The 9736-nt window shown below is 59.9% G+C and overlaps 1 protein-coding gene across 1 annotated transcript; it reads right to left on the bottom strand.

Moving 5' to 3' along the window:
- Positions 1-985: 985 nt before the first annotated feature.
- Positions 986-9721, bottom strand: CUNH19orf47 (chromosome unknown C19orf47 homolog). Its single transcript, XM_044425421.1, has 8 exons — positions 9604-9721; positions 9402-9489; positions 8567-8681; positions 7892-7973; positions 6779-6913; positions 5416-5568; positions 4528-4598; positions 986-3985 (listed from the first exon to the last, which is right to left on the bottom strand). Exons 1-8 carry the CDS (start codon positions 9620-9622, stop codon positions 3461-3463), a joined length of 1188 nt encoding a protein of 395 aa, XP_044281356.1. The 5' UTR covers positions 9623-9721; the 3' UTR covers positions 986-3460.
- Between the last annotated feature and the right edge of the window lie 15 nt (positions 9722-9736).

Raw genomic sequence — 9736 nt, 5'->3', positions numbered from 1 at the left:
GGAAGCGGCGAGTGGCCGCGCAGCTGGCCGGGCCCTCCCGGGCCTCGAGGCCGCGCCGCCGCGCCGCGTTCCCGCCGGACCGCCAGGCCGGGCTCGGCCTCCCGCGGAAGCGAACCGCCCGCGCAGCTCTGCCGCCAGCAGCGGCCCGCCGAGGGCGGAGAGTTGCGGCAGGGCGCGAAGGGCCCGCGCGGCCGCCTCGGAGTCCTGATGGGCCCTTCCCCGAAAGGGGGCTCCTCCAGCCGCTTCCCCCGCTGCGCTTCTCCGGTCTCTCCCCGTTTGCTGGCTGCTGACAAGCCCAAGTACTTGGCTGCTCCGGGGGCGGCTCCCCGAGGCCTCGGGCGAAGGTGGGCCGGGATCGGCATTCCCAGCCCGGCTGCGCGCTGCCCCCGAATCCAGGCCGGGCCGCACGCCGGGCCCCTCCCACCGCGCCCCGGTTCTTCCAAGGACGCGGGTATCTACATTATGAGCAGTACCATTCATAGAATTTAAACATGCACCACACATGTTCTACTCCAAGGCGCTCCAGGCAGCATTCAGAGGGCTTTCTGCTCCTCAGGCAGCTTCCCATCCGGTCGCTGCCTTAATGCTTTAAGCGGGAGGGTGCCTTCTATGTGGCGTGTTGAACCCGGAGGAGGCAGACGGAGCAACGGGCGGGTAATTAAAGCCAGTATCCGAGAGGTTCTCTCTGAGCCCGCCTCTGTGCTTGCTCATGCCCAAAGGACCACTGTGCCTCTTTTAAGGGGGACTCCTGGCCACCCACAAATGCTTAATGGACCCTCCTGCAATAGTCAGATCCAACTTACAACCATATTTTGTGTGAATGGAAATGTATGGGGTCCACGCTTCTTTGCCAGTTCCAGCAGAAGCAGTGGCTGTGTGCTATGCCCGGGATACTGCCCCCCCCCCCCCCCGGGCCCTGCATAAGGCAAAGAGGGGCCCCCCCCCCCGGTCAGCAGTGCAAGAGATGCTCGAGCTGAGCACAGGCTAAGAGGAAACACACTTTATTGCAAAAGGGTGCTCACACCTTCCAGAAGCAGGAGGGCCCCGGCAGTCAAGAGAACAGTAAGGAGCACCGTCCCACCCAGCTCCACACAGCCAGCTACAAAATGCGAGGCTACATTCACACTATCTTAACTTAGATATAGGAGGGGATTTTAAAAACATAAAAACCATTAATTATTGCGTCATTCTTCCAGCTCCCCTGCACTCAATCAATAAAACACTTCAAAGAAGGGCAAAAGAAACACATTCCGTTTAGGGCAGAATTCTCCCTGTGGCAGCAAATGCCCAATTTGGAACAGAACAGGCGGGAAGGCACGGCAGGGTGTGGGAAGGAGAGGCCTGCTGAGAGCGCAGGAGGGACCCCCCCGGAGGGCACAGCAGGCTCCAGTGCATCAGTCGAGTGAAGCAGGGGGTACTAGGAAACGGGTGCCCTCACAGGCGTGGCCAGCCCACACTGCCCTGAGAGTTACACCGGCTGCACGCCTGGCCCATCTTCTCGGCCACCTCTACAAAAAAGGCAGTTTCCCTTTCCCCCGGTGGGGGCGGGGTGGCTGCCCCCACTTCCAGTGCCCACAGGGGGGTGGCTGCGCACCTGGCTCCCACAGCCAGGCTAGAGAGGCTTCCAAGGTGAGACCTCAGGTGGCCCGTGGGGGCCTGAACACGCAGGAGGCATTGTTGGTCTTCCAGAAACGAGACAAAGCGTACAAGCAAGCTGGATTCAGCAGCTTTCAGGAAAAGCGCCACATTCAGGTGTGGCAAGAGCTTCTAGCGCACTTGCATCACACACCTGACCCTCTCAGCTCGCTGGGCAAGCTCACTGGCGCCTCAGCAACGTGGCCCTTCCCAGTCCAAAGCCTCTTTCCCCTGCCACATCCCCGACTCTGCCTGAACGCTTGCCTGAAAAGGGCTGCGGTTACAGGACGCGCAGAAATCGGCCGGGAGGGTCTTCTGAGCCAAGACGCGTCTCCCCCCCTCCCACCACCCCTTCCCTCAGCACGCTAGGCTCCATTCGCGCAACGTGTGCACGCGGGCACGTCATGTGGGCGGTGGCCCAAGAGACGTGGCAGCAGCCTGGCGACCGGAGCACCAAAGACCCCCCACACAGGAGTGCGGGGCAGGAGACCGGGCAGGGAGCTCGGCCCCGTCTCACGGCCCCATGCAAAGCGGTTCTCCATGGGTGTCCGGCCCCTGCAAGCAGGAGGCTCCATGGAAACGGGCACCAGGCTCATGGAAGCGGCTCAACCGGGGAGGAGTGTGGGGAGAGCGGCCCCTCCAGGCTGCCTGCCCCACGCGACCCTTCCCAGCTCTGCTCCAATGGCAGGAGTTGGCCAGTGCCCACCAGGCCTGAGGTACGGGAAGAACGAAGCACCCGAGCGCACAGCTCCACTGCAAGCCCCAGCAGCGTATGGCTTGACGCATCAGGGCAGCCGGGGTGCGGGGCCCTCTTTGATACCTGGCTGCCGAGTGGCTTAGCAGAACCCACCGACCCAGTTCCTGAAATCCCAGCCACCGTGTTCTGCATGTGCTACTGGAAACCCAGAGGCATAAAAGCTGCCCCCATTTGTGGGCTGGGGGCTCTTCCTTCTCAAGGGGCTTCAAGACAAGCTGATCACTTTCTAATCTAATCGTTTCTGCTTTGATCGAAGGAAAACTGAACCAGATTGGAGAAAGAATATGGGTGGGAAAGGAGGGGAGCAGCCGTTTTTGACCCTGACTGAGCACCAGACTTGATAAGCCTGGACAGGAGAAATGGAGCCGATCCAGAGGGGTTCCGGCACGTGAAGCCAGGCCCCCCGGCCAGCGTGCCCTCTGGGGCACGTAACAGCCAGGCCGGGACAAGAAGCAACTTCCCAGCTAGCCAAACAGAACTGGCACCAGCAGCGAAGCACCAGAATTCCTCGTATCCAGCAAGAGGACTTTCTGGGAACTGCCCCATTGCCATCGTTACTCCAGGACACACGGGATAAAAGGGGGGGGGGGGGGGGGGGGACCTCCTCCATCCCCCAAGCCCAGCGCCCGTCTGCCACTCCAAGACACGAGTGTCTAGGGAAGAGCAAGGGCCTGCAGAGGAAATGGCAGACGGCACGTCCAGTGCTCTGCCCAGCTGCTCGGAAGGCCTGCAGGGATCCCCGGGCCCCTTGCTTTGCCCCCGCGGTCCCTCCCTCGCACCCCCTTTCCGGGCCTTGCTCAGTCTCGGGCCGCCCCACCGGACCCAGAGGTTACCGCCTCGATGTGACTACAAGTCATTCAAGAACCCCAGCTCGGCATGCAGAGGAGGCCTGCAGGCCGCTGGGAGAGCCTCCAGGCGCTTCACGGAAGCCGTCCTCGCCAAGACCGAGCAGCCGTGCGTCTCGCAGGACGGGAGGGGAGAGTCAAAACACACACCGAGTTCGCGTTGTGTCGAGAGCCCTGCCAGAGGGGGCCTCCGAATGCTCGCGAAGGACACTCCGGGCCGGGCTCACACGGCCTTTCTGCCCAGCCTCTTGAAGACGCTGACCGTCCCCGTGATGTCCATCTGCGCACTGGGGGCCTCCGTGCTGCTGCTCACCTTGGCACTCCCCAAAGTCCTCTTGATGGTGACCCGGAGCGCCGAGTCCGGCTTGCCCCGGGAGCTGCTGGAGCTGCTGTCCGGGGCCTCTGCGGGCAGGGGGCGCTTGCCCAGTCCCTTGGCAGCACTGCCCTGTGGGGGCAGCGGCTTCTTTTCTTTGGCGGGGGTCCCAGGGCCGGGCGCACTCTTGCTCCCCAGCCGCTGGACGGGCGAGGGGGCCGCCGCCGCCACCGCCGCCAACAGTGGCCCCGAGCTGGTTGCTTTTGCCCGGATCGTTGCCCCAGCTTTGCTGCTCTCCTTGGCCTTGGGGGGCCTGAAGAACTTCTTCAGCACCCCGGCATACTGCAGGACAGAGCGGTCGTCGTCGTCGCTCTCGGCTGCCTTGTCCTCCGCGGCCTCCTGCGTGTCCCCCAAGCGGCTGAACACTCCTGTGGGCTGACATGACACTGGCGCAGGTCAGCGGGCGCTGCGCTTTCCACCGCGGCCCAAATCAACCTTTCTGCAGAGGCGCCCTGGGGTCTCCTGTGGGTGGGCAGCCGCTGTGCCTGGGGGCTGTGACCGCACTAGTGCTCCCCATACGATGCCAGCCGAGCGCCACAGCCACTGCCTGAGGGGGAACATCGGCGGCTGCCACGCAGGGCCACTGGGCCACTGCAGCCCCCGGCAGGAGGCGAACGGCCCGGCCCAGCCGCCTGCCGCGGGAGGGGAGGGGAGGGGCAGCCAGGAAGGGACGCCGCGCAGTCACTATCCCCACCGTCCAGAGGAGCCGGCCTGGCCGACAGTCCCAGCCCGGGAGGCAGAGCGCCCCGCTTGGCGCAAAGGTGAGGGGACATGCCGCACTTGGCCAGAGGAGGTGGCTGAAACCCCCACTTCCGCCTCGCCTCTTCCACTGGCCCCATTTGAAGGCGGGACGGAAGGCGGAAGGTTCGGCTCAGGACTGCCCCAGAGAACAAGGAGGCGCGGTCGCCCCGTCTTACCTTGCTTCCAGCTGTGGCGTCAACACTTGTCTCTGCTCCAAGCCGGTCAAATACAGAGGTTCTCTGCAAACCTGTCGTTGAACATGGAGCGGGAAACACAAACCCCGACGTGAGGATTTCCATAAATCCACTAAGCAAAGTGAGGACGGTGCCTGGGTTTCCAAAGAAGCCATGGAGCCAAACGCCTCTATCAGGCCAAGGTACCTCTTCTCACGAAAGCTTGGCGCAGCATCCAGAACTGGGGGGAAATGATGCTGCGCCAGGCCCATTTTTCCCTCTCTGACCTGAGCGCCACGCCTTGCCACATGCCACAACACACAAGCAGCCACATTGAGCGCGTGTGTGTATGTTACTTCTGGCCAGAAAAATCAGCCACACACAGGAAGAAGAACTGGGATCTCCCCGGAGGGATGGGCTCGTTTTCAAGATAAGCCTGAGCACAGCACAGGACTTAGCAAATGAAAAGCACTGGCTCTTTTTCGACGGGCAAAGCAAACGAGGCTGCGCCGGCTATGACTGAGCACGTGAGCTTGCAGGGGACCTGGGGTGCAGGACAAATCCTTCAGAGAAGGTAGCAGTTACTGCACGATTGTCCTGTTGCTTCTCTGCAAACATTTCAAAAGCGTGCTAGAAAGCTTAGCGATTTAAATCCTGAGGCCAGTAAAAGGCTTTGTGAGGCCGACCTTAAAAAAAGGAGGTCACCCCTCGCTCCAGGTAACCCACTGCAGCAATACTTGGGCCGGCTAAGCGGGCCTCTTCCCCTGCAGGCATGAAGGCTTCACTTCAAGGGCGGAGCCGCTGTGGCCACGGTTCTGTTTCTCCGGAAAGCCGCCCCAGCCCCTGCCCACATTGCCCCTCTGCCCCTTCCCTCTGGCATTCACAAGGGACCTTTTGCCGCCTGCTGCTCCAGGATCTTCTTGGTCTTGGGCGTGGTTCCTTTCGGCATGTGGACTATGTACTTCCCTTCCATCTCGGCTGTGACACGGCGCCTCTTCACCGGAACTGTGGAATTTTCAGCCCTGGAACTACAGAGAGCTGCAGCTGCAAAAGAATCCAAGAGAAAAGATTACCCTCCTCCTCGTTTCTATCCCACCTCTCCCCAGAACTAGGAATCAAGGCAGCTTACAACATTGCAAACCTATGCACTTAAAGCATCAACCAAAGTACACAAAAACTAAAAATGCAACTAGGCCATGCAAGATATTCAAACTATGTAACAGACCAAAGTTGAGCAACGACGACGACTTGGGAACTGGAGTGGAGCAAAGAGCCACATCATTAAGCACGTGGAAGGGAGCTGCTCCTTCCGGTGTGCGTGGAATTGAAGCAGGGGCGTTTACTCACGCTGGTTAGCTTTTCCCGGATAGGCACAACGGCACCCTTTGCAAAACAGACTTGGAGCCAGAGGTGCTATTTGCGCCACCCATCTCCCCACCCTCTGTGGTCGTCCGCGTGACAGACGTTCAAAGGGCCAGAAAGAGAGGCAGGGCAGCCCAAGGAGAGTCCGCCTCCCCCAGCCTTGGCCCTCAAAGTGGCTCTTTTCCCTCCCTCGCCAAGGTGGCTTCCCCAACCCAGAGACCGGCTGGCGCAATGCTTCCTGCCCTGGCCACGGGGTGGGTGGGGGGTGCTGGGTCAGAGACGGTGTCTGGTCTTGGATCGAGAACCGAAGCGTCCTGGGCAGCCCAGATCCTACCTCAAGGCCCCAGGTCACTCCCGAGCGACTGCGCCACTGCACCAAGCGGCACGCGTCCTATGCTGGGCATCTTGCTCTACATCTTTTCCATTAAAAGCATTCAAAATATTTTAAAAGACCAGTCCTTGCTCGATATTCATAGTGCTTTTGCCTCTCCGCTCCTATGCTTTTCTGATGATTCTGCAAAGCAGGCTGCTCAGATCCCCTCTTCGCAGATGTAAGAGCGAGGCAGAGGAGCGGCTCGGTCCAAGCCACGCAAGCTCTCACTCAACCGCTTGCCACCCTTCCTCTCGCAAGGATTCGGTTCCCTCCTCTCCAATTGCAGGAGCTGGCAAAAGGAATGCCAATTTTCCTGATCGGTAACTCGGAAATGGAGGGAGCCCCAGGAGTCAGTCCCTCATTCTCACATCCCAGAGATGAAGCAAGCACACGCTCAAGAGGGATCCTAAAGCGCCCAAGCTTGGCCACGTCCCAGGCGGCACGGCGAGGGCAGAGGCAAAGTCTAGCAACAGGATCAGGCCCGCCCGGGCCCTGACAGCAAGGCGCGTTCGGAGTCACCTGCTTTGGCATTCTTGGCTGCCATTTTGTTGGACACCGTGATGGAGATTTTGGCGGTGCCCGCGTCAGGTCTCCGGACGGGGGTGGAAGGCGGAGAGTCTCGGCTCAGGCTGTTTGCGATCATTCGCGTAGCAGCTACAAAGAGACAGAAAGCCAGTAAGCAGAAGCACGCTGGCCCCGAGGGGGCAGGTTCATCTGTTCCGGCATGGCTTTATTCCACTCTCAATACAACAGAGGCAGCTGATCTACAGAATATAAAAAACAACGGAAACGTATCAAAAACGTTTCATGGTACAGCTACCTTGTCTTTTACAAGAGCAAACAAAATGCTTTACCACACAGTGAACTGACATTTAGAAAAATGTTTCAAGTACAAAATGGCACATTCTGTAATAAAACAGACCCTACAGATCTTACAATTAAGCCTTGCAACTGGACAGCCATCCGAGGGGTCCATTGAATTGGGAGACCTGAGCGGGGATTTGCACCCTCTGGCCCCTTTCAGCTATACCATTCTAGTACTGCAGGTGAAAATCATATTTATTTTCATAAGTAAATGGAAGAGCAGCAACTACTACAGCTGGTGCTTGAAAAGCTGTCTAAACCGTCAGATTGTAAGCTTGCGGGCAGGGGCCATCCTTTTCTTCAGTAAGCTGCAAGCCACCCTGAACAGCCTTTCAGCTGAAGAGCCAGGTAAAATGCTTTCGATTAATAAAACCATTTCAGAACAAGGACGTTCTCACCCATACCTTAAAAATATCACATTCGGCACCAAGCAGCTGCAGAGCCACTGCGGAAAAGGCCCTGCTCCTGGCAGCCACCTCAGCGGGGGAATTATGAGTGCCTTCCTACTCAAGCACCACCGCACACCCACCAGCCCAGCAGCAGCCTCGCCCCCACTGCCACTCTGGCCCCAGGGCCACTCACAACACACTGTTCCCATGGAAAATGGGAACGCGCTCACTGAAGAGCTACCCCGCAGGATGGGAATAATTACAAAGCAACGGAATGTGTTAGCAGCACAGCGTCAGTTGTGAGTGGAAGCGCTCCGTAAGGGTCCACTGGCACGAAGGAAGGGCCCAGCCTCTCCCCTCGGCCACTGCCCCCGCTCACCACTGCTGGCGTTCCGGCGGAGCTCAGACTGCAGCGTGGTTTGGCTGGATGCCACCGACTCCGTTGCAGCCTTGCACACGTCCTAGAGAAGAGATCGAACACAACGGTGACAAACCAACAGGGATCATTCCCTCTTTCTGGCCATTTACCTTCCCACCGACGCATCAAGGAGTACGGCAGGACCACAGACGCCCATCGGGTTGAAGACGTGTACCAAACTAACAGGTTAATCCTGGGGCCATGAAGCAGGAATGCCCAAGCAGGCCCGCCTGAGAGCCGCAGCTCCTCCTGAGGGCGGCTGGTTTAGTCACCAGGGGCACTGGGGCTACCTGCTCCTCTCTCGTCCTTCACATCCGCCAAGCATCCCACTGTACAACCCGTGCCAAGGCCTTTGCCTCGGGTTTTGTGCTAAATCAAGAGAGAAGACTGAACCCCCTGGACTATGGGGCTGGGCCAGGGACAGTCTGTTGCCCACAGGGGCACCAGGCACTCAGAGCTGCTGAAGCAGAGGTCTGGCTGCCCCCCACTCACCTCTCCACATGACGGATCTATTTGCCTTGTGCAATCGAAAGATCCTGCCCAGAAAGCCAGAAGCCCGGCCACATTTTAGAGGTCACCCCAAGTTTGGGCTAGCATATGGAAAAAAGTGCAAGGAGCTGCTCCACGAGGCCCCACCTGCCGGTACACCACTTTGGCGTGTTTGAGGATCGCAATGATGTCCCCGACGATGGTGATGCCCAGCTCGTTCATGACTTCCTTGGTGAGGTCCATCAGCATGCTCTTCTGGATCCTGCATGAGACAAAGCCACACGCTACACCTCACGGTCCCCAAACTGTGTGAAAAGGGTGTGTTGCCCCCGACACACAGAAGACCATGCCAGGCAGTCATTCATTTGTGGCGGGGGGGGGGCATTGGGGGAAGGAAGGAAGCAGCATTCAGGCACTGAAAGGCCCCCCCCCCCCCGTGCCAAGAGGTCACCAACCGATCAAAAGGCTTCAGAGTGGAAAAGATGTCAGCCATCAATTTCTCTCCATGTGGTTACACAAACTCAGCTTTATGATTTTAGTACAGACTTTTAGTTTCAACGTTGTTTAAGAATATTTTTTGGATATTCATGCTAAGGAACAGAGGACGTCTAAAGACTTTTCCCTCCAAAAACCAAACATCTGAATAATTATGCTGAAAGAAATAAGGTGCACCGTTTTGCCTTTTAAGAAACAAATCGCCAGCATCTCTAAGCTGCACACAGGGAGTCTCGGTGCACCAGCACATCCCGCGCCGTGGCCGCCCGTCCCCCGCCCGACCGCGAAAGGGGCACGCGCAGCCGGGCTTCCTTGACAGGCACAACCGAAGGCGGCGCGCGGCTCCGGTGCTCCGCCAGTGGCACAAAACGCGCGGCAGCCGGTTCGCTCCCGGAGCGGGTCCAGGCTCCGCTTTCGAGGGGAGCCCGCTGCTTTCCGGTGCGGCGACGGGCGCACAGGGGCCACGCGCCCCCCAAGGCTCCCTCACCGGTTATCCACGAACATGACGGCGTAATTGACGGCTGGCCCGGGGGGGATCCCGGCTTCTTTGAAGAACTGGATCCATTCCGACGTGGCTGGAAGGCAAGCAGCGAGGGTGAGACGCGGGGGCCCCGCCCGCCCCGGGGACGCCGGCCGGGAAGGGCGCGCTCGGCGGCGCGGCGAGGCGGGCCGGGCCGGGCCGGGCTTACCCATCGTGACGGACACCATGGCGGAGCCCTCGGGGGGCAGGGGCGCTCGTGCGGCGGCGGCGCCCAGCGGGGCCCGGTCCCGGGCGGAGGCCCGCGCCCCCGCCGGGGAGTCGGCGCACGGCGGCCCGGGCCG

Source organism: Varanus komodoensis, unplaced genomic scaffold (assembly GCF_004798865.1).
Source record: "Varanus komodoensis strain SLA01 unplaced genomic scaffold, ASM479886v1 scaffold153, whole genome shotgun sequence".
Classification (NCBI taxonomy): domain Eukaryota; kingdom Metazoa; phylum Chordata; class Lepidosauria; order Squamata; family Varanidae; genus Varanus; species Varanus komodoensis.
This window is presented reverse-complemented; position numbering and strand designations above follow the sequence as displayed.

Coding starts and splice junctions, on each gene's coding strand:
- CUNH19orf47 (XM_044425421.1), bottom strand. Junction 6,914..7,891: donor CCGCCGGAACGCCAGCAGTG/GTGAGCGGGGGC, acceptor GTCTCTTTGTAG/CTGCTACGCGAATGATCGCA. Junction 3,986..4,527: donor ACGCCACAGCTGGAAGCAAG/GTAAGACGGGGC, acceptor GTGTCATGTCAG/CCCACAGGAGTGTTCAGCCG.